This window comes from Chiloscyllium plagiosum, unplaced genomic scaffold (genome assembly GCF_037043375.1).
Source record: "Chiloscyllium plagiosum isolate Xiang-an unplaced genomic scaffold, Cpla_swu_hap1 HiC_scaffold_3, whole genome shotgun sequence".
NCBI lineage: Eukaryota > Metazoa > Chordata > Chondrichthyes > Orectolobiformes > Hemiscylliidae > Chiloscyllium > Chiloscyllium plagiosum.
In genome coordinates this window covers 103,221,479-103,247,185 of record NW_028270141.1, presented here as the reverse complement: position 1 = coordinate 103,247,185, position 25,707 = coordinate 103,221,479, and the positions used below count along the sequence as shown (strand labels likewise).

Here is a 25,707-nt window from a genome sequence, read left to right as displayed (position 1 = left end):
AAAAGAAAAATCCACTACAATGCCACCTACTTTGTGTGTGGTCACAGATATTTCCATTTCCCTTGTGCATTTGCAAATCAAATGAGGATGCAGGGTAATAAGTTTGCACCTGGCAGACTGAGGTGCAGGTTCAGCCTGGTAATCTAGAAATCTTCAAGATCCTTTCTTCCTTGTACTTTCTGCTGACATCATCAATTCAGAACTTCCACATGGTGCAACCCAACTCTTTCATTTCTCCCTGTTTCTCAATTCTTGAACCTCAACTCTACAGGTGGCCAACCATAGTGATGCGCTGTACCTCGTACAGGTCAGAGTGGCTATGACCATCAATGATCCCCTCTCCATAGCAGCCTGTGTCCCCCAATGTACAGTCCCTTCCTTATAACTGGGGATGGGCCCCTTCACAATGACAGTCCCCTCTGCAGCTCAGCATGCTGTCTCCAATCTGCACAAGTGACTTATCCAACTTCCCCACCATAAAATGGCTCCTGATAACTCCTTTGACTTTCAGCAAGCTGACCTCTAGGACTGAACATGACCTAACCGTTGACTGACTGCGAAGAACAGAGCCAGTTAATCAGTAACTGGAACCCTGGCTGACTTGCTGCTAATCTCTGGACTACTTGAACTGGTCCAGCAGGACAGACAGGGGCACATTCTTGAGGCTGCAGACTTCTGGCCCTTAAGCAACAAGTGGCCAAAGGATGTCTCCAATCCCTAGATGCTAATTTTCAGATGCTGCCCTTGACTGACTCTGATGACAAGCCCTGACTGACGACATTCCCCTTGACTTGACCAAAGACTGCTCTCCTTAGACTTGGGATGTGGCCATTTGGGATCAACAGTGTGGTTGCTATGTAAGCTGCTGAAACATGTTGTGGCTGTGACACTGAATCAGCGTGGTGCCACACAACAATGTATACACCCTCTTCACTAATCACTGCTGACAACTACGACAAGCTGCCTGGCTATGTTTCTGCTCTAGAAGGCAAGGTAAGACTGAGCTTCTTGTCTCCTTTCAGTTCTGAATGTAGTAGGTAAATGCGAAAAGGCAAGATATGACAAGGGAGAGACACTATGTGCATCCACATACGTATGAAGTGGGTGCTAAGTGAGCAAAAAGGCCCAAGATGCAGTCAGCTCTGATTTACAAGATGGCTGCCTATTGCCAGCATGCAAAGCAACCTGACAGCAGCACTGCAATGAAAAGTGTTGGTGCATTCTAAAGTGGATTGAAGAATTGAAGTGGAGAAGTGTTTTTCAAGTTAGTCTGAAATGGGCTATGGTGATGTGGAGAAGCATGTCCAGTACCAACCAAAACAGAGAGGAGAGCACATGGTCACTACCTGTGGGAACCTGGAGGAGCAGGCAGCAAGCCGGATAGCTGCTCTAACATCCATGTTGCTGTCTGGTTACTTTCCACCACGTAGGAGAATAGGCAATTTCACATAAACGAGACGTAAATGCATGTGAATAGGCCTCTTGCCTCTCACTTGCAAAATTCTTAACTCAGCATTCAGACCTGGTTTGGAAAATCAGGTTTTATTTTAATGACATGGAGAATCTCACTTTTACAATCTCAACATGTTTTTTCCAACTGATTTGTCATTGCCCATAACATCTAGGGGCTGGGAACATTTAGGTAATCATTTCTGCTTGATAAAGGTCTAACAGTCATAATTTTAAAGGCAGACAACTGAAAGGTGATAAAAACTAACACTTAGAAAATATTTAACATGGTAAACTGGGTTATAATTTTATGAAACTGATGACTCCAAAATAAAAACCAAAAACTAGATGTGATTTCTCATGATAGTGATGGCTATGAATAAAACAAACAGAAACATGGATGCTGTCCTACTTATCTAACCATTGTTTGTTCCTAAGGCTTTGTGACCTAAATATTTCCAGCAGCTATATAGGACAAGTCTAAAGGATGAAATTACAACCTTTCTTAATGAATCTCTGTTTGGAAATCTACACCATAGTGCTAAAAGCATTTTTCTAACAATAAAACTTTTCTGTAAACATGGATTAAAGCTAAGTAAAAAACACCAACTTGTGTAAGTTGTGACCCTTCATAATTAGCGTGATATAACTGTCACTGACTAACCAATATGATCAAATTTTAAGAGAAATATAAAAAGCTCTTTTAAGAAAATCTGGAATGTGAATTTATGCAATGAGTCATACTCTGCTCCTGTTAAATTATCAGCATTGTTCATTTTCATCTTAAAATTTCTTAATCACTGAACATTAAATGTTTACTCTATGCAAGGTTTAGGCCACCAATAATTTTCACTGGCAGACAAATAAATAATTCACTACTTTTCATTAACTGTGCAGCAAGTGAATTTGCCTATGAGATCATTTAGAAGTAAGGAATGGTTTTTCATCACATATATACATTGGAGAGAGGTACAGATTGGAAAGTACAGATGTGATGGTCAATTATTTGTCCTAATTAGAACAAGGTCTAAATTAGTTTGATCAAAATGAGAACATTATATCATGTTTTCTTTCTTATTTGCACATTGCCATGAATAAAATTGGTGAAACTTGGTCGCCTACAGAGAAATATCTCAACATCAATTAGCATCTTTCCCTGCCAACTGGTTTCATTTGGGAACTCACAGACATGAACCCATAACTCTGCAACTTGAGATTGAGATTTCTTAATGATACAACTAGCTTTTATATATCTTTGTAACCTGGTGCTAATTTGTTTGCACACATGCTCAATTGGATTTGATCCAAAAAGACAAATTTTGGAAGAGAGAACAAATCTGAACTACATCAATTTGAATCAATTCAGATTCACAGTCGCCAACAGTGAAAATACTATATTCACAGGAAACTGATAAATTTCTAATCCCATTTGCTCAATTAGAAAATAGAGCAAAAATATGTTATTGTGCATGAATGATATATTCCCTTTATTTGAGCATGATTTCCTCCTTCATTTAAAAAGCCTGAATTCTCCATATAAATCTGAATGTTGCAGCAATGTTGCACATCCAACGTCATGTGCCTATTATGTCTGCACCTGAGATATGATACCCTTCTTGCTTTTCATTACAAATGGCTTACTCATCCATGTAATCTATTGACCTCAATTTTAGTACAAGTTTTTTTTGAAATGAGAAATAAGGCATCCAGTGGAGAAAATGACTATGCTCTGTATATCCGAAGGTTGAAGAGACTGACTGATTTCAGAGGGTTTGCTGTCACTCGCTGACTTGAATATCCCACACACATATCCCTAAACACCAGTGGGCTAAGGCACAGAGTGGTTGGATCGATGCCCGTAATTCATCCTCAACAGTCTCTATTTACGATGTAATTTAAAATAAACAAAGAAATCTGACTGTCACTAAGAGTAGTTAGTATACTGAAATGTTAGATAAGGTTGTAACCATTGCCACAGCAACATGTTTAAGAAAATAACAGTTAACAGCCAGCAGATACACTATTATAGAATTATCATTAAAATTAGCCTAGATGCTACTCTTGGCTAAGAAAGGATAAGATATAAGTGAGGATAAGGAAGTGGCAGATATCATGATACAATTCTCCTGTTATTTAAGAATAAATAATAGTAGTATAATTGCTAACACAATATGGTCATTATATGTTACTTATTAATCAGACAGCACAGCCAACAAGTGCTTCCATTGGCTTTAGTGGTGACTACAGAATTAACACATACAGTGGTTCAACTGTCATACAAGCAGCTGGTTACAAAACATTAACACTCATTTGACAACATAAATCCTTCCTTAACAAATTCCTGAATGGTTGCAAGCCGCATCACAGAGAGCAGTGTTACTGCTGCTGAATAAACAATAGGCTATGGTTTCCACAAAAATAGTATATGAAATATAGCTACAAAAATATTGTACATATTTTTAAATTGTATGTCTTAAGTAGTAAGGATAACCTGGCAACAGTCCTGTTAAAGTATAGGAGACTGCTGTCACACAATATTTGGACTATAAAGCAAAAATGTCCATTTGCTAATAACATATTAAAATTAACAGCGTTTTACTTTTGTTAGCATCTACTGATACAACATAGGGGATTCAAGCATTGATATACAGAGATAGATTGATTTTAATTATTGGATCTGGCAATTCATTAGCTTTACTTAATATCAAATTATAAACAGTTCTTATTACTCTGTAGCTCTTCCAGCTCCAATATATAAGGAATGTACAGGATTCATATTAAGAGAGGAAGAGCAATATTATAGCAATGGAATAGCTTCACAATTAGAAATGATACCAGCATTATTTTAGTTTCAAGTAAGCAATGTTTTCAGTAAGTACATATCCTTGGTCAGAGTTTACAAACTTGTTAGAATATGTTTACCAACAAAAGCAAAAGAAGAATCAGATTTTCAATCGTTTATGACCACACTGAAATCTAACAGAAAAATGACAATGCTGTTTGGCTTAATTTTCCCATTCAGGCTTAATCACACTTTATCAAAACATTAAAGAGAATCAATAAATGCAACATATTAGCAAATTTCCATTATCAAAAGATGCAATATACTGTACATATTCACAGTTGAATAGCATTTTTAAAAATGTATTCTAAAATGTAATATGCCACAATCATGAAAGATACATCTTATCCAGTTGAACACATTTTGGTGAACTAAGAGAAAGCTTAACTGACAATGAAAAACGGCAAACCTCAGTAAAACAAAACTCAAGCATGTCAATCGTCAAACAGTACCAACACCAAAATAATTATTTTAAGTACTTCCCAGTTCCTTTTCCCTTCTCATTTTTAAAACTGCATTACATTGTAAATGTTTTATTCTAAGATATTCACATTTAGACAAAAAAAAACTTGATTCTCGATTATTTTTAGGCAACTTGTAAAGGATAACAAACAAATTAATTTGACAGTCTCAACCAGGTTAGATTTCATTGTAATTTGGATAAAGAACTGTGATAAACCCAAGCCATGAACTTGTATTTCTGACTATAGCGTCCACAATGATGCTCTGTGAACCCCTTTCAAAATGAAAGTCATTACAAACAAAAAGAGATATTGTAATTCACTCACCGATCGTTCATTTAAATCCTGTGGGTCTTCCATGTGGGGGTTCCTTGACTCCTTCTTTGTAATTTGCTGAAGCTTTTACTGCCCTTCAAGATTATAGTATGCTTGCTGAAAAGAAACCAGACTGTATTTGTATCTATTCTTTACCGGTAAACTTATTTTAATCAATTTTTTAGAAGGCACATGAGAAATTGAGTTGTTTTTTTTTGAAAAAAGAAAGTATGTGCCACATATTATATTGGAAATACTTGAAATATGGTCTCATTTGGTCAGGTAGCTCTTTAAAATACAGCAAAAAAAGTAGCTAGTCTGGAGGTGCTTTAAAAATGAGAGCAGCTCCCGTAAAACCAACTACACGGCCGGTTCCTGAGAAGATAATATTAGAAAATAGAGTTTGAAAATACAGAGTAAAATACTCAGCATGCATTTAGTGACAACCCATTCTAACTATAATCAGCCTGCTATTCTAGCAGAAAAGGTTCTTATCCAATTACCAATCTACAATCCCTTCTCAAAGGAACAATAAATTCCTTTAGGATTATGTGAAATACACATAATGATAGAGAACAGGCTGCTTCTCGTAACGTGCAAAATGATAGGCACTAACCTAGTTATGTTAGGCTGATTAAGTAAGTTGTATACTGTGAGAAATAGGAGGGTGATAGGAATGGCAAGGTCCTAATAAAATCATTGTCCCACGTTTAATGAAGATTACATATTCTAGCTACGTCATTTTAATCTCTAAAAATGAAAATATATTTTCATGATACACTTATTGTGTCAGTAAAGTATTTCTCATTCTCATGTTTTTTTTCGAACTGCCTTAAAATGTTCAACTCCTGGCTAAAGGTTTCAAATGACAAAACTAACCCACTGTGACAGTTGCAGGAGGCCAATTAGCACCTTTCAAACAGTCTTGATATTACATGTATGCAACACACTGATATCCACTAATGCACTTTTGCAACCAGTTGACTTATTTCCATCCCTCCTTAAGGCACTGATATTTGTTTCATGTATATTTATATTTTCAATTGTTAATTTTTTTGTAACAACGCAATTTTGTTAATACTTCTGAAACAGTGAGTAGGCCATTGTTCTGTGGCACTGCATTTATTGCAGTAATATCAAATATCAGTGATGGAAGCAGAGTGCAAACAGACTGTCATCTACTTCAGCTTGCTTTTACTTATTTAAGAATGTTCCACAGATAAATTTAATTTGAAGGACTGCACAGTTGGCATAATTTCAAGTCTCCTACATAGGTTATAAAAGCAGTACAAGCATATTTACATATATTTTACACTAGGAAAAAATATTGTTCAACAACATTTCAAATGCTGAATATCTTGAAGACATTATTTCTCTTTAAAACATATGACAAGATAGAATCTCCTGAACACATGCAGGAACCTGTATGCTGAAAAATACAGTCAAACATGTCATCACAAATGGGCCTTTTATCAGCTTTTCGTATTTAGTTTAATGAGAAAAATATTGAGAACATTTATCTAATGGCATCAAAATGAAAACTAAAATATGTATGTCATTCAAAGCCTACAACATTTTGGCGGACACAACACTGGAAAATGTTTCAGGACAGTACAATGGTGATATTGCCCTCAATTGAGATAAGATGTAAAAGCAGTCCAACCTGCCTGCTGAGCCAAACACTTTCAAAAAAGAGAAGGAAGCCCTCCTTCATGAATAGGGCTATGAACAAAACCAAAGTTACATTTGTCTCGTCTTTCATACCCGTTTGTTTTAAAATCTTGGGACCAGAGTCTGTGCAAATTTTCCCACATGATAAAACAGTATTGATTTGGATGTCAGAGGGCCCCGGCGAGCATGCTGGGAGATGCAGACAGTGAAACATTGCACAGATGATGAGTGTGCAGCATACCTTTCTGTTGCCATTGGTATTTTACCAGTGCCAGGACAAGTGGCACATGGGCCCCTGACCCAGGTCAGTTGGAACCCTTATTGGAGAATTAAATGTCACTTAAGGGCATCTTTGTGCCACTACCAGTGGCTGGTGGGCACCCTACCATCAGTGCAGATATACCTTGGCAGCATCCCTGCAGGCTTGGGTGTTGTCCCTCCTGATCTGGAGCCCTCTGGCCCATGAAGGACCCTCCTAATGGTAAAACCTACCCTGTTGAAACACCCACACCTACCATCATAAATGGCCACACTGCCTTTCACTGGTGGCTGCCTGAATGGCCCGGGCGAGCTGGATCCATTTACCTAATTCTGGATCCACTGATGTTACTGATAGCAGTGGCCACTCCTTCCTAAGGTGCTGCTGGAACTGAAGGGCTGCCCTTTATCTGATTGTCATGCAGCCCAGTGATAGGGACCCATCTCGTAAAGGCTCGGGAGCCCACAGGTCAAAGTCCCAATAACTAGTCGAGGCGGAATTGCCCCTGATTTTTCCAGCAGTAGGCAAGGTCACCACTGGCCCAAAATTTCCTAGCCATTGGCTGCACTTTAAAAGTAGTATGATGCTGGGAAGGTTGTTTATGTGCCACAGTTATCAGTTTTATTCAACATATGGTACTAAATCTTGATTTTACTTACTACAGATTACACATTAGATTTGCACATGCAGCCTGCAGCACTGACACAAAATATACAAGACAGAAACAAAAAAAAGGCATTGTTCACAGCATTCTTTCCCCAAATATTGAATTTGTGTGTTTTCCCTCCAAAATTCACTTGATTACTGAAACAAAAAGCATTTAGCTAAAACATTCAGTAACCTATTTATTAATCTCTTGTAAAAATGCTGTAAAATGGCAGCTACATGTATTCATACTTGATATGCTTTCATATATATCTCTGGTATCTGAGAACTCAGTGTAAATACTTACTACCATTACTGTAACTATACTTAGACCGTGAGTGCTTTACCAGCTTTAATTAAAAGAGGGCTGCTGTAGAAGCAACATAAAGCAAAGAATATCTACACAAAACATTACGGAAAACCTATTTAGACATAAACCGACATAAAGTTACTTAACCAAAGCCCTTTTCATAATATTTCTATCAGTCAAAAATCAGAGATAAATGTTTAACTTATAGAAAATGTTAAGAACTGCAGTAGGAAGACATTAGTTGAGACTATTTTTATATTTCAGATCCAAATGTGGTGTTTTTCATTAGCTTACTGCTCTTGTTACACTGAAAAATGATAGGCAGGCACACAATTATTTTTTGAAAACGTACTTCCCACTCGTCACTCATGGCCATTTCGGCAGACCTTAAAATGGGCCTCACTACAACATCTATACATATATTAAGATTTAATGTAGGTTGCAAGGTCCAGTTGTCAGTAAGTCATGAATATGTTGCTCATACTCAGCCCATTGGTGCTGGAACTCAAGCTGCCTAACCAGCAGCCCTTAAAGTGACCACTGCAGCTCACTCTAACGACAGCAAACATCAGTGATCTTCATGCTCATTTTCGCCCCACAATGATCTTCCGCTCTGATACTGCCATGCTATGCACTTTCCTGGGACTGCTTGTAACCATTTAAAATGTTAAACTTTCCACTGGTATAAATGGATGTAGTGGACATCTCACATACCACCATGCAATTTTTACGATGTTGAAAATTGCCTCCAATTTTAATAAACTAACAACTGCATGATCGAACTTTGTTTAGCTTCTAAAATGTCTGAAGGCGTACTGGAAGACATCTCAGTGCTGGAATAGTGAATGTAATAATATATATTCTTAATTTAAATTGAGGAAATTTCCATAATAAATATTTAGAGCCAACATTCCAACCTTAATTATCCATCTTGGCACTTTGTCAACTTGGCACATACATTGAAAAATCTAAATCTAATGATTAACAAATAGGTTTGTATTAAACAATCTCTATCTGAATTATGCATTAAACAAATATTATACATGAAGGAAGGGAAGATACAGAACTAAAGTTACAAAGGAAAGAACGCATTCCCTTTCTTACAATCATCATTGAATTAAAACTGCTCCTGCTATTTATATGGTCTCTACCAACAAAGAACTAAATGGATATTCTGAAGGGAATTTACTCCTATAATTATTAAGCATTAACCTTTTTGACTATAATGGAAACTTTACAAATCTTCAGATGTGAGCCTAAGTCTTTTTTCTATTCAAGGACAAACTGATGGATATATCCAAAGTTAGTTACCACTTAATTTTGGGATTAAAAGACATTTCTGTTATAAGACAGCTAGAAATGATATACTGCAAATATAATTATATATTTAAGTTCATATAAAACTTGTCGGATATACCCTTTTTTAAAAAGAAAAGTAGACAAAACAAGGCAACTATTGGCCAATTAGCTTAATGTCTGTTATTGGCTAAATATTAGAGTGCATTGGAAAGTATAAAATAGCAGTGTAATCAAGCAGAGTCAGCATAGCTTCATGAAAATGAAATCAAGCCTGACAAATGTTCTGAATTTTTTAAAAAGGTGACAAGAGGATAGATAAAGGGTAGGTAGTGGTTGTAATATATTTGTACTTTCAGAATGCATTTGATAAGGTACCAGATATCAGACTACTTAAGATAAGAGGCCATGATTCAGGGAGGTGTATAGTATCATGGATATTGGCTAACTAATAGAAGACAGAGATTTGGGGTAAGGGATGACATTTTCAAGATGGCAACCTGTAACTAGTGGAGTGTCATAGGGATCAATAATGAGGCCATATTTATGGACAATATATGCTAATAACTTGGATGAGAAAAGTGAATTTACTGACACCAAGTGCGTGGATGATGCAAAAGTAGCTGGGAAGCCAAGTGTAAAGGGTGACACAAAGTGATTGCAGAGAGATATAGACAGCTTAAGCAAGTGAGCAAAAGGTTTGCAGATGGAATACAATGTGGGAAAAGTGAAGCTAAACACTTTGTCAGGAAGGAGAGAGGAATTGATTTTTAGTTGGAAAGACTGCAGAAAGGCTATAACACAGTCCTCATACATAAATTACAAAAAGCTAGCATTCAAGTTGAGCAGGTAATAGGGAAGGCAAATGGAATGTTGGTGGTTTATTCCAAAGGGAATGATGTATAAAAACAGGGAGGTTTCACGAAAACCTTACAAGGCACTAGTCAGACCATAGCTGGAATACTATAAACGGTTTTGGATCCCCTATTAAGGAAAGATATAATGGCATTCAAGGCAGTCCAGAGAAAGTTCACAAGTACGATAGCAGGTATGGAGAGACTGTCTTCTGAGGAGAGGTTGAGGAGGATGGGCTTGTACACATTGGAATTTGGAGGAATGAGAGATAACCGTATTGAAACATACAAGGTACTTATGGGACTTGTCAGGGGAGATGCAGAAATCTTGTTCCCCTTATGGGAGAGTCTAAGACCACAGGGCATAATCTCAGAATAAGGGGTTGTATTTTTATGACAAAAATGAGGAGGAATTTCACATTTCAGGGGGCAGTGAATCTGTGGAATTCTTTCCCACTGAGGGCTGTCAAGACAGTGTCGTTAATCAGTTTCAAGGTTGTGATAGATTTTCAATGGGAGAATGAATCTAGAGTTAGAGGGAAAAAGTTGGCAAGTGAAGTTGAGGATGATCAGATCAACCATGATCACATTGAATGGTAGAGCAAACCTGATGGCCTGAATGGTCTACTTCAGTTCCTATATCTAATGGTCTTTCATTATTTTACTCATTTTTCTTGTAGAAGACTAAGCAAGTTAAGCATTCCTTCATTAACCTTGTAAAGGAGAAAATGTCTGTTTTCCTCAGCACAACTTTTAAATATAACAAAACATGGAAGCAATGTTCTACCATGCAGCCAACATCATTCTAATCTATACCAAGAGTATCTATGTCCATTTTAAATAGACAGAATCAGTTGATGCATGATTAAGTTCATAACCACAAGAATTTCAGTAAATTATAATGGCGATTATATAGGTGTATTTTCCCCCAAATGATTTCTGTGAAACCCTAGGGTGGGTATCTGCTATTTTCATACTGCATTTACTTCATCTGCAAAGATGTTTGCTTTCCAAATTTGTGTTGTGTCTGAGGAAAATACTTTGAGCTATGTGGCACTAGAGTGAAATACAGGCAGCAGAGATAATTAGAACATTTTAAGCAACGAATTCAGTGCCACAAGAGAAGCATGTGGCTTCCACGGACATTTTCCTCCAATCTTGCACAATCAGTGCAATTTTTCCTAAAACATATTGAAGGCAATGTGCTAAGAAATGATTTTGTTTTGTTTTAAACGGAACAAAACACTCCACCTACTACCAGTAGGCCAAGGATCTCAGCAATCCTCTTTCCTTGAAAGAACCATATTTTCCATGAAAGAGCAACTATAATATCACTTCCCATTTCAGCATGAAGTTAGTAGCATGGAATCCAGTTGATTGTGTACTGCTTCTAAGTCTGCAAGTGAGGTAAGATGGTACAACATATAAAATCATGAGGGGCATGGACAGGGTAAGTAGACAAGGTCTTTTCCCTGGGACGGGAGAGTCCAGAACTAGACGGCATTGATTTAGAGTGAGAGGGAAAAGATTTAAAAGGGACCTAAGGGGCAACTTTTTCATGAAGAGGGTGATGCATGTATGGAATGAGTTGCCAGAGGAAGTGGTGGAGTCTGGTACAATTATAACATTTAAAAGGCATCTGGATGGGTATACGAATAGGAAGGGTTTACAGGGATACAGGCCAAGTGCTGGCAAATGGAGCTACATTAATTTAGGGTATCTGGTCGGCATGGATGAGTTGGACCGAAGGGTCTGTTTACGTGCTGTACATCTGTATGACTCTATGACAGCAAGAGTAGTGGTTAATGAGTAAGAATGTGTGAAGAACTGACCTACCATGGTGTATTTGAAAATAACCAAGCAGCATTAGGAGCGAGCAGGGAGACTGGAAGACAGAGGCAGAGCTTTCTTAGATGGAGTGAGCAATAAGGCAGCAGGATCCCAAGCTGCCATCGTCCTGTCCAATTAAATGACCCTGCCACCAAACTCGCCAAGGCATTGGCGGCGCGGGGTGGAGGCAGAGGGCTGTACATTGCATCCCTAAAATGCTGCCTATATGTTCAGACAACTCACTGGAAAGAGTGTAACAGTCCTTGAAAAGGCACAGAGGAGATTTGCCAAAATGGCTCCAGTGATGAGATTTTAGCTTCAAAGTTGGAAGAGCTGATTTTTTTTTCTTTTGGACCAAAGGCGATTGAGGAAAAATTTATAGTGCTCAAGATTATGACAGAATTGGATACGGTAAAGAAAGAAAGGCTGTTCCCAAAGAATTGGGGGAGCATACAGGCACACAATTTAAGATTTAGGTCAAAGAATGGGAGGGTAAGTGAGGAAGCACCTTTTTACACAAATGGAAACTCATTGCCAATGAAGCTTGTAAACGTAGAGATGATGAATGATTTCTAAAGTAAGGATGCACTTGAGGGAAATAAACTCACACGGCTACAGAATGGGGTAAAGTGTGGGACTGACCAGTTTGCTGTACAGAGACATGGACTCACTGATAAGTGACTGGAGAAAGACTAAAAATTTGCTGAATTGAATTCAGGTAGTCCTTGGAAGAGAATCTAAAGGACATATACTTCTCCACTTCTCTTCTCAAATCAACAATCCATTCTATTGAAGGTGGTGTAGGACTACGCAGAAAATAAAATGGCAAGTTTGACAAAAAAGATAAGCTCAGACAAATGTGAAAAGGAAAAGAAATAAAATACCATTGCAAGCAAATTTCAATTTTAACTAGGTAAATTAAAATTTCACAAGCAATCCAAAATCTTGCAAAGCAAAATAGAAATCCAGCTTACTAGGAGAGCCATAAAAAGCAACAGATTCAAAAATAGCAAAAGTAATAGATACAAATAATGGACAATAATTAAACATTCTGTGAATTAGTACAGCATGAGAAAGGGTGGTGTTATGTCTTGAGGGAAGGCAACCAAGTCCCACATTGTTATATTTCAAGCTATACTCTCTTCCATTTCCTTAAAAAGTACATTTTTCTGGATTGACAATCTATGTGCTACTGATCACCTGATGGCAAGTTCAAACCAGCAGTGACCAGAGGACAAAACCAACCCTCACACTCTAGAATTTGACACACCTTGCATAGCTGAACACTCCAACTGAGCTAAAAAAAAGGATTTAGAGACAAGATGTTGACCTCAGCCTCCAAATGTTGCAGCCTGGCTTGCCATGTTATTCCAGCCTCCTGGTTTTCTACTTAGGATTCTAGCATCTGCAGTTTTTTTGTCGCCAAACAAAGGAGACCATCAAAACCCATTGTGCCTTAAGTGATCCAAACAACTCCCCAATTACTTGCTCCAAAACACAATTGGGAATACGACATCAAATTCCAGCTTGTTAGGCGAGTAGCTAAATTCAGTGCCCCAATCACATGCTTGGAGCTGCTGGCTGTTGGAAACATCTTCAATTGTACAGCTTTGACTTTCGTTTGTGCATCTGTTGGTAAAACACAAAGATATACGCAGCTCCAGGCTTAGCTGAATACCTGCCTCTGACCTCAGTATTTTGCAAATGTTTGATTTCTGAAGAGAAACTTGTACTTCGCCTGCGAAGTGAATCAGCCAACTTACTTCATAGCACCTTCATCAGCAACGTGACTGTCTCAAAGCTTCTACAAAAGAGACTGTTGTGCACAGCCACAGCCAATGAAGCAACATAAGAAGATAAGGAGCAGAAGTAGGCCATCTGGCTTGTTGAGCCTGCTCCGCCATTCAATAAGATCCTGGATGATCTTTCATGGACTCTGCTCCACTCACCCACCCTCTTACCATAACTCTTAATTCCTTAACTGTTCAAAAGTCTATCTATCCTTTCCTTAAAAATGTTCAATGGGATATTGATTTACTGAACTCTCCTAGGCATTTGAGCTAATTCTGATATCTTGGATTCTTATATTTTACATAATTTCTCTTTTTTTTTGCCTTGAGTGAATGTGTGCGTGTGTGTGTGTGTGTGAATATGTTACATAAGCCATTACCTTGAGTGTTTAAATGCATTAATAAACTCTACTTTGTTATAACGAAAAAGGATTTGCAGAGGGTAATTTAAAACTGAACTTCACAAACAGGGTTTGGAGACACATGCTGTTGCCTTTGTAGAAATCAGGGAAAAGAACTCAAAAAAAAACCTTTTTTTTAAAGCCAGCTCCTAATATGGACGGGAGAGGACAGAAAAAAGTTGAATTCCATTCATGATGTGGAGGAGCTGGTGTTGGACTGGGGTGGGCACCCTCTCACAACCACACACACACACTTTACCAAGCATTCACAAATGCAAACACACATCTCTCATGTGGACTCACACTCACGCACTCACATGGGCACGCACTCACTCTGCCTCTCTCTCATGCACGCACACACACATATTTGTCTGTGGGGTGAAATTGTATTTGCAGTATTATCTTTGCAGATACATTCTCGTTTGTTCAAAAAATGCACAATCTGCAGGCAGGCAATGTAATCAGTCAGTCCATGTAATATTTTGTAAATTCCACTTTGGAAATAAAACCAGTCTGATTCAAGATTGGGATACAGATAGACTCTCACCTCACACCTTCAATGCATTGTCTAAGCTGAGGTATCACCTTTCATTATAAAACCTTAAGTTATCTCAAGAAGATGATTTAAGAGAAGTTATGGGATTTACATATTAATGAACTGAAACCTGCAACCCATTATAAAAGATGAAAGACTTAACAATCCAGGTTTGTTCAATATATCATTTCAGTTACATGACACTGTAATCTTTTGCTATAAATTCAGTATCTTCTGATCTTATACTCCACAACCACCTGAAGAAGCAGCGCTCTGAAAGCTAATGCTTCCAAATGAACCTGTTGGACTATAACCTGGTGTTGAGTGATTTTTAACTTAATTCAATTTAGTTCTCCCTCTTATCTGTGACAGTGGTAAAGGGAATATAGATTCAGGTTTGTGTGAAAAGATGTCTGCAACACTTCAATAAATTAATCATTTTTGGTATCTTTTTACAGTGGATTATCAATGGTACAAAAAATGTAAAATTTAGTCAAAGAGAAGAATTGAGACAATTTAATTTGAGGAGCGAAAAGGTAATGACAAAACAATGAGAATTAAGACAATCAAATCAACAGGACCTGATGATCTCTATCCAGCCAATGAAATGAAATAGTTGAGGAAATTGTAGGTGCATTCATTAATTTTCCAAAGCTCTCCAGATTTAGGAATTGTGCTTTTAGATTGGGAAATTGCTTGTGTCATTTCATTATTCCTTTGGCAGACTGCCATCTCATGAGATGATGGCTTGCACCTGGGTGCTCAGTGTTCTGCATCACTTGCATGGCTCAGGAGCCCAAGTCTGGCAGGGCATAAGACCATTAGAAAGCGGAATAGAGTAGGCCATTCAGCCCCTTGAGCCCGCTCTGCCATTCAATAGGATCATGTTTGATCCGACATTCCTCATGTTTGCTTTCTTCCCAGTAATTCTTGATTCCCCCACTAATTATTAAGCTATGTATCTCAGCTTTAAGTATACGCAATGCCTCCGCCCACAAAATGGGTCTCTTTGGCAAGGAGTTCCAAAGGCTCACAATCCTCTGAGAGAAGGAATTCCTCCTCATCTCAGTCTGAAATTGGCGCGCCTTTATTCTGGTCTATGCCCCCTGGTCCTATATTCTTTCACGAGGGGAAACATTCTCCCGGCATTTACCCTGTCAAGCCCCTTAAGAATCCAATATGTTTCAATGCGATCATCTCTCATTCTTCTAAACTCCAGTGAGTAGAGTCACAATCTGTTTGATCTTTACTCACAAGGCAATCCCTCCATACTGGGGATCATCTGAGTGAACCTGCTTTGAACTGCCTCCAATGAAATTTTCTTAAATAACAGAACCAAAACTGTTCACAGTACTTCAGATGTGGTCTCACCAGCACCTTGTACTGTTGCAGCAAGATTTCCCTACTCTTATATTCCAACCCCATTGAAATGAGGGCCAAGGCCTCATGAGCCTTCCTGATTACCTGTCGCTCCTATCTGCTATTGGCTTTCTGTGTTTTCTGCACAAATATCCCCCCAATTTCTTTGGGTCTGAAGCTTTACTCCATTTAAACAATATTTTGTTCTCCCTTCCAAAATAAATGACTTAATATTTTTCCCACATTATATTCCATTTTCTGCTCCCTTACTCAACCTATCAACATCTCTCTGTAAACTGTCTGTGACCCTCTCACAACTTCTCTTTCTATCTGTTTTCATAGTCGCTGCAGCTTTTGCTATAGAGGAATATACAAGGCCGAAAAGATGTAGAATCTGGTGGATTATGTTTTCTCTGGGCCCTATTCTTGAACAGCTGAACCTGCATTTCCTCTTCTTCACCCAAAGCTTCTGCAGTCAGTTTCCATCGATCACAGCTGGTGACTGTATCCCCGTTGTCTGCTTCATTGACTGTTATCTTTATATCTCACTTGTGAGTTCCCTGTAGTGGAGGTAAGGCAGATCATGCAGCCAGTTCACTATACAGAGGTGTTGGAATATACAGCTGTAGCGCACCCAATGGACATGGCCAAGTCAGCACAGATGTCCTTGGCTTCATGATGAGTATATGCTGATGGAATTAGCACTCTCCAGTTCCTCCAAGTGGGTGACCTCATCCTATCATGAGGTGCCGAGTATACGTCTGAGACAGTGAAGATGGAAACTCTTCAGCTTTTCCTCTTGCCTAATGTATGTTTTTCAGCCCTCACCACTGCACAGAAACATGCTGAGGTCACATTTGGTAGACCCAAAGTTTGTTTTTCTATTATTTCACACTCTCTTGTTCGACCTGGACGCATTAACCGCAGCTGCTGTAATGTGTGTGTGTTGATTTCAGCATCAATTGACAGGCTCCTGGCAATTATGTGTATAATCAAACACGAGAAGCTATCAATCTCCAGCATTACATTGTTAAGGCTGATAAATGATGATTTAGCAGCACAGTGGGCCTTGACATTTATCTTCCTGATGCTAATGGTCTGCAAAGTGAATTGGCCAGTTTACCCTACAGGAGCTTCATCAGCAGTTTGACTTCTGTGCACAGTCAATGAAGGAACCTGATGGGGATATTGAGTTACTGGACTCTCTAATTCATGTGCTAATTCTGATATTTTAGATTTTTCTTTTTTAAGTAACACCAGTGGAGACCTTTTCCTCTGATTCCCATTGACTTTATTTTTTTCTAGGGCTCCTTGTTGCCGCACACAGTCAAATGCAGCCATGCAGTCAAAGGCAGTGACTGTCACTTCATGTCTACCTTTTAACATTATTTGCCAGTTCACTTTAACTGGGGTCTGCTTTCGTGCTCTCATAACAGCCCTAATTTAAGTTTAAAATCCAAGTCTTAGACCCGCTCTTCTCTCTGTCAAACTGTATGTAAATTCAATCATATTATGACCATTACTGCCACTGCCTTCACTAAGTGATCACAAAATAATCCTGTCTCATTGCACAACACCAGGTCCAGAACAACCTTCTCGCTGAGTGACTCCAGATTATGCTGTTCAAAAAAACTATCCTGAAAAGTTTCTATGATCTCCTCATTGAGCTAATTTTCCCATCTGATTTTTGTAATGTACATCTATACTAAAATTCCTCACGACAATCGCTGTACCTTTCCAACCAGCAGTCATTATTTCTTCTGAAACATTCCATTTTTTATATAAAATGTGGTTACATTTATGGGGCCATACAGCACTCCCACAAGTGACTCAATGTTTATCATTTCTCATCTCTTCTGAGCCACTTCTGCATCCTCATCTCCTGAACTTAGATCATCCATTTTTATTAAGCTGATATTATCAGTAATTTATAGAAGCACCCCTCCACCTTTTCCTCCCTTTCTGTCCTTCCTAAAGGTCACATACCCTTCAATATTCAGGTCCAACTCTGTAAGCCAATGGTTGTCAGATCTTACTTTTGTTATATATATTGATAGTCTCAGTTTAACTGCTTTGTTTCAAGGGCTCCATGCACTTAGATACTGGTCTTTCATTTTACCATTTTATTAATTTTGTAACTTCTAGCCATTTCTGTTCATTTATTCTTAGGTTTGTATTCTCTGGACCCACATATCATGGTTTGTTTATCACTTGAACACATACTTTTGTTCTGTCTTGCAAACATCAAAACACAGTTAATAGCAACAGGAAAGAAATAGGTCATTCAGTCCTTCGAGCTTGCTCCACCATTCAATACGATCATCGCTGATCATTCACCTCAGTCCCTGTTCCTGCTTCTTCAATGAATTGGCCTCAATTGCTTCTTGTGGCAAAGAATTCTATGGGCTCGTCCCTCTCCAGGTGACAAAATTTCTCATCTCAGTCCGAAATCGCGTCCCCCAGATGCTTAAACTGTGACCTTTGTTTCTGTATTCCTTTGTCATTGGAAATATCCTTCCTGCATTTACCTTGCTTTGCCCTGTTAGAATTTTATAGATTTCTATGAGATTGGGAGTTCTTCTGCACAGCAGTGAACATAATTCTAACTGATTCAATCTCTCTGCATACATCAGTCCTGTCAGATGAGGAATAGTTCTAGCATGTTTGTTGTACTCTCTCTGACCAGAGCATCCTTCCTCAAAACTTCACACTCAAAACTCACCAGGGCAACTCTCATCAAGGCCTTGTACAATTGTAGCAAAACATCCCTGCTTCAGCATTAGAATCCTCTTGCTATGAGTCATAGAGTGATAGAGATGTAAAGCACAGAAACAGACCCTTCAGTCCAACTCATCTATGCTGACCAGATATTCTAAAGTGGCTTCATCCCATTTGCCAGCACTTGGCCCATATCCTTCTAAACCCTTCCTATACATAAACCCATCCCAATGCCTTTTAAATGTTGTAGTTGTATTAGTGTCCACCACTTCCTCGGGCAGCTCGAAGGACAGCATACCATTTGCTATACCTTCATGGTTAATTTCACTGACTAGTGTACAAGGCACCCAGTTTTGTTGCCCTCCTTCATTCCCAATCTATCATCGTTCTGATAATAATCGGCCCTCCTGTTTTGCTACCAAAGTAGCTAACCTCACATTTAAGCACAAGGTACATTATCTGCCATGTGTTTGCCCACTCACTCAACTTGTCCAAATCACACTGAAGCATCTCTGCATCCTCCTCACAGTTCACCCTCCCACCTAACTTCATGTAAACTTACACTTACTTGCCTCATTTAAGTCATAAAGTCACAGAGATGTACAGCATGGAAACAGACCCTTTGGTCCAACCCGTCCATGCCAACCAGATAATCCAACCCAATCTAGTCCCACCTGCCAGCACCTGGCCCATATCCCTCCAAACCTTTCCTATTCATATACCCATCCAAATGCCTCTTAAATGTTGCAATTGTACCAGCCTCCACCATATCCTTTGGCAGCTCATTCCATACACTTACCACCCTCTGCATGAAAAAGTTGCCCCTTAGGTCACTGTTATATCTTTTCCTCTCACCCTAAACCTATGCCCTCTAGTTCTGAACTCCCCAACCCCAGGGAAAAGACTTTGTCTATTTATCCTATCCACGCCCTTCATAATTTTGTAAACCTCTATAAGGTCACCCCTCAGCCTCCGACGCTCCAGGGAAAACAGCCCCAGCCTGTTCAGCCTCTCCCTGTAGCTCAGATCCTCCAACTCTGGCAACATCCTTGTAAATCTTTTCTGAACCCTTTCAAGTTTCACAACATCTTTCCAATAGGAAGGAGACCAGAATTGCACGCAATATTCCAACAGTGGCCTAACCAATGTCCTGTAGAGCTGCAACATGACCTCCCAACTCCTGTGCTCATATCATTAATATTTTGTTGTGAGTAGCTGGACTCCAAACACTGATCCCTGCAGTACACCACTATTCAGTGCCTACCACTCAGAAAAAAAAACCTGTTCATTTCTTCATTTTGCTTTCTTTCTGCCAATCAGCTCTCAATCCATATCAGTGCATTACCCTCCCCGACTCCACCATCGCATGCACTTTTACATGCTAATGCCTTATGTGGGATCTTGCCAAAAGCTTCCGAAAGTCCAAGTAAACCATATCCACTGACTCCCCCTTATCAACTCTACTAGTAATATCTCAAAACATTCCAGTGGATTTGTCAAGCATGATTTCCCTTGTAACCTGTCATTGTTTTCCAACTAAAAGTAGGGCCTTGGGTAGTGTTGTAGAATAGAGAGACCTCAGGATTCAGGTACTTAATTCTTTGAACTTTGCATCACATATAAATATCGTGCTTAAGAGGATGTTTAGCATGTTTGCCTTCATGGCTTAGATCTTTGAGTATAGGAGCGGAGACGTTACGTCAAGGTTGTACAGAACATTGGTAAGGCCTTTTTTGAAGTACAGTGTGCATTTCTGGTCTCCCTATAATACAAAGGTAATTAGGCTGGAGAGGGTTCAGAAGAGATTTGCCTGGATATTGCTGGGAATGGAGGCTTTGAGTTATAAAGGGAGGCTGTACAGGCTGGGACTTCTTTCACTGGAGCGCAGGAGATTGAGAGGTGACCTTATAGAGGTTTACAAAATATTGAGGGGTATAGATAAAGTGAATGGCAGGGTAGAGGATTTGAAGAATAGGGGACATATTTTTAAAGTGAGGAGAAAAATTTTAAAAAGACATGAGGGGCAATGTCTTTCACACAGAGTGGTTTGTGTGTGAAATGAATTTCTATAATAGCTGATGGATGCAGGTACAGTTACAACATTGAAAAGATATTTAGATACGTATATAAATAAGAAATGTTTGGACGGATCTGGGCCAAGCTCAGGCAGGTGGGGCTAGTTTAGTTTGGGATAATGCTCGGCATGGACTGGTCGGACCAAATGGTGTGTTTCCGTACTTTTTGACTCTAAGTGCTTTGCTATTATGTATTTTCTAATACATCCTAGCATTTTCCCACTAATAATGTCAGGTTAATATTGAAAGATGAATTCACTACTTCTCTGTCACTTCCTTAAATACACTGGGATATAAATTATCAGGCCCTGGGGATTTATCAGTTTTTAATCCCTTCAGTTTCCTCAACACCATTTTCCTACTCTTGGGAAGTTGCAGGTTCTTCCTCTCACAAGAGCCTGCAGTCCTCAACATTTTTGGGGTGTCCTTTGTGTTATCTTTTGTGAAGAAACAAAATATGTATTTAATTCCTCTTTACGCCCCATTATAATGTCTCTGTTTCTAACCGTGAGGGACCTACATTTGTCCTAACTAAACTTCTTCCCTTCTCATATTTATAGAAGCTTTTACAATCAGTTTGTATGTTTCCCACAAGCTTACTTTTGTACTCAATTACCGTCCGTAATCCCTCCTTTGCTGAAATCCATAGAATTCCCACAGTGTGGAAACAGGCCATTTGACCCAACTAAACCACACCAACCCTCCGAACAGCATCCCACCCAGATCCATCCACTTACCCTATCCCTGTAACCCAGCATTTCCCATGGCTAACGCACCTAACCTACACATCCCTGAACACTATGGTCAATTTAGCACGGCCAATCCACCTATCTTGAATGTATTCGGAAAGTGGGAGGAAACCAGAGCACCCGGAGGAAACCCACGCAGCCACAGGGTGAACATGCAAACTCCACACAGACAATCGCCTGAAGCTGGAATTGAACCCTGGTCCCTGGTGCTGTGAGGCAGCAGTGCTAACCAATGGGCCACTATGCCTCCCATCAAACTCTAAACTGCTCCTATTCCTCAGGTCTGCTGCTTGTTTTGGCCAGTTTGTATGTCCCTTCCTTGGATCTAATACTATCCTTGATTTCCCTTGTTAGCCATGGTCAGGCCACCTTTCCTTCTTACTTTTCTGCCAGACAGAAATGAACAATTGTTGCAGTTCCTCCCTGCAGTCTTTAAATATTTCCCATTGACTATCTACCATCATCCCTTAAAATAATGTTCCCCAATTAATCATAGCCATCTCGTGCCTCGTGCTATCATGCAGGTCGTTCTGCTATAACGCGACAGTTGTGTTCCTCTGCAACCTCGTGCTATAGAAAATCGCACTAGGGAAAATCGCTATCGAAAATCGCTATACCCATTCATTAGAAAGTTCACATCATCCTAGCAATGCCTACAATTCGTCAATCACGTTATAGCTAATTCACGCTGACAAAACACCCATTATAGCAGAACAACCTGTAATTTCCTTTATTTAGATTCAGAAACCTAGTCTCAGAATCAACTACGTCACTCTGCAACTTAATGAAGAATTCTATCATGTCTTGGTCACTACTCCACAAAGGGCCTCACTCAGCTGTACTGCTAATCAGTCCTTTCTTACTACACAATATCCATTCTAAGGTGGCCTGCTCTCTAGTTGGCGCCTCAATGTAATGATCCAGAAAATGTTGTTACTGATTTGATTTTCCCAATCTATATGTTGATTAAGGTTACTCACATTTACAGCACAATTACTCACCTTTATTGTTTGTGACTCTAATTTCCTGCTTAATGCCTTCCCCAACATTATCATTACAGTTTGCTTGTCAATATTGTGACAATGCTATAATTTTAAGAAGTCTGTACTGTCCTTTTTTTTAATAAAGAGAGGTTGAGACAGGTGTTGAGCCATATGTTCCAAGCCAATAAAGTAAACAGCTTGTGAGGCCTTAGTTTTGTTTTAAAGTCAGAACAATAGATGCAGCCTGAATGGGTGGGGTCGAGCCCCCACAGAATCAGGATTTTAGTTTAACTTTCAGTAGTTGTTGGCATTTTGAAGCTGCTATGTATCTCTTCCTGCTACAGCAAAATGTATGGGATTTCTCTCTCTCTCAACGCTTTCTCTGGATGCTCTTTCCTCCTGGACTGGAGAAACATGATTAGATTACAGTGTGGAAACAGGCCCTTCGGCCCAACAAGTCCACACCGACCCGCCGAAGCGAAACCCACCCATACCCCTACATTTACCCATTACCTAACACTACGGGCAATTTAGTATGGCCAATTCACCTGACTCGGGCGGCACGGTGGCACAGTGGTTAGCACTACTGCCTCACAGCGCCTGAGACCTGGGTTCAATTCCCGCCTCAGGCGACTGACTGTGTGGAGTTTGCACGTTCTCCCCGTGTCTGCGTGGGTTTCCTCCGGGTGCTCCGGTTTCCTCCCACAGTCCAAAAGATGTGCAGGGTCAGGTGAATTGGCCATGCTAGATTGCCCGTAGTGTTAGGTAAGGGGTAAATGTAGGGGTATGGGTGGGTTTCGCTTCGGCGGGTCGGTGTGGACTTGTTGGGCCGAAGGGCCTGTTTCCACACTGTAATGTAATCTAATCTAATCTAAACATTGCATGTGTGACAATCTATTTTACTGAATTTGCCTTTGCCAAGGGTGCATTTATGGGATGTTACCATCTTGGAACAGCTAATCAGTGGTAGTTAACATATATATTACCTTGTTACCAACAGAGTTACAGTTAAGTTAATTTTTTTTAAATGCTTATTTTGTCTACATTTTAACTGGAGTGTAAGAATAAAGTATGCTTTGGTTCAAGCCCTGCAGTTTGACCCATCAAATTGCATCCAGAATGTAATGCCTTACACTTGCCTTTTAAAATCAGAAAAAGTCGGGGTCGAGGCTATCTTCTTAATATATTTTGAGGAGGTTTTGTCTGGCCCATAACAGGATACAACACGTTGCCTTCCACTTGGTGTTTCTAAACTCTATCATACAGATTCCACTTCACCAGAGCTAATGTCCTTCCTCACTGTTGCACAATTTCTTCTTTAACCAGCAATACTACCCAATCTCCTTTTCTTATTTGTCTGTGCTTCCAAAAAACTGAATATCTCTCAGTCTTCTTTTTCTAGACATTGTCTACAAACACTTTTAATGACTATGTGACAGAACATGATTATCACAATGATAGTGACATTAAAACATGATAATGATATCACCACCAAAATGTGGTGCTAACAACAGTACTTTAGTAGCCCCAGTAAGACTATCGGCAGATATGGTCTTCTTCATGTTAATCCAAAAAATAACCTTACAGGTTTAATAATGTGATTGGGAGCTGTGGAAAGTCTGTTGTATAGCAACAAGTGCCTGAAGAACAATACAAATCTGGTTGATAGTGTGTTAAATGAAACCTGCTCTATATTTTTGGCATGGTCCCCAGACCTACTCAGTGTGATTTAACGTTAAAGATATTGCAAATTATGCACAATCGAAGAATCAAATCAGAATACATCTACCTATGTTACACTCATCAAATTGCTAACCATCCTAACATAAGCACAACTCTGCAAATGATCCATCATCAACTAAAAACTATGTGTATCAACACATGTAAAAAGAACCCCTACAATACAGAAAGACGCCATTTAGCCCACTGAATCTGCACTGACCTGTTGAAGAGCATCCCACCCACCAACCCCACCACCCCACATTTCCCGCTGCCAATCCACCTAGCCTGCACATCTTTGGACTGTGGAAGGGAACAGCAGTATTTGGAGGAAACCCACACAGACACGGGGAGAATGTGTAAACTCTACACAGACAGTCACCCAAGGTTGGAATTGAACCCAGATCTGAGCACTGTAAGGCAGCATTGCTTCTTCAAAGTTGCAAACATGAAATAATCTGACAGGCTTCAACAGGCGGTAAATATTTGGATTGAAAAATTTGCCGCCTCATTGAATGATGACAAGGCAAAGACTATAAAACTGAAAAAACAAAATACAAGCAGAAATTGATGGAAATACACAATGGAACCATCAGCAGCTGAAAAGTAAAAAATTCCATTACAATTTTAAGTGGAAACAGTCAAGAATGCTCCAAACTGGTCACTGACTTTTTAAAAAATTTTCAAATACTGAAAGATTCATTGTCCTAGAAGTTTCAGTCTTTGTTTTTAATTCAGCTCAGTGGCTCCTTCATATCAGAAAGGGACTATAAACAGAAATACATATCATTGTATTGTACTTGAATTAAGTAAACTTAATTCTACCTTCTAATGCAAGCAATGCACAGGAAGCACCCAATGCATTTTGATACTGCACATCATGTAAACATATTTGTGTGCAGTACACATTTTAACTACACAAATTAAATGCCACAGTTGTGTAAAACAGTCAAATATAATGTTGCTGTGCTGACAGCAAGTAGATTTTTAGTTCTGCTAGTAACATTTTAATCCTGAGTCTATATTCATTTCAATGCAAACTTCATACTTTATTGCTACTGCTCTGCAGATCACTTCTCATATAATCAATTATATTTTGCAGGAGTGATTTTACAAATCTGGCTCTGAATTGGGAACATTATCTTGTAGAATCATTTATGAAATTCAAATGCTGCTGACAACAACTAGAAACATATATCTGTGGGCACTGGGATGATAAAGTTTTAAGCATCCAGATAGTTTATGGTAACCTGGAGCATTTTTACGATTCAATGAAATTGGCACCACTTCCCAATTGCCCCACATACAAGTTTAGTCTACTTCAGGTTTCATACCTTGCACTGCTAAGAGACCAACTCAGAAAAGGAATCAATAAATAAGGAAACATATAAGAGAAAATACCACTAATATTTAATAACTTGTTTGAAAAAGGTGCAATTCCAATTA

The 25,707-nt window shown here is 39.1% G+C and overlaps 1 protein-coding gene across 21 annotated transcripts in view; it reads right to left on the bottom strand.

Moving 5' to 3' along the window:
* The window catches only part of eya4 (EYA transcriptional coactivator and phosphatase 4), a 680,435-nt gene that overhangs the window by 442,476 nt on the left and 212,252 nt on the right, over window positions 1-25,707 (bottom strand). For 20 of the 21 annotated variants that reach the window (XM_043686452.2, XM_043686590.2, XM_043686599.2 and 17 more), the window contains exon 2: window positions 5,080-5,184. In XM_043686452.2, the coding sequence (XP_043542387.1) occupies window positions 5,080-5,112 (33 nt within the window). In that variant the 5' untranslated portion in view covers window positions 5,113-5,184. Of the gene's footprint in view, window positions 1-5,079; window positions 5,185-5,683; window positions 5,702-25,707 lie in introns of those variants that run through there. The other variant, XM_087982147.1, reaches the window with a different exon arrangement.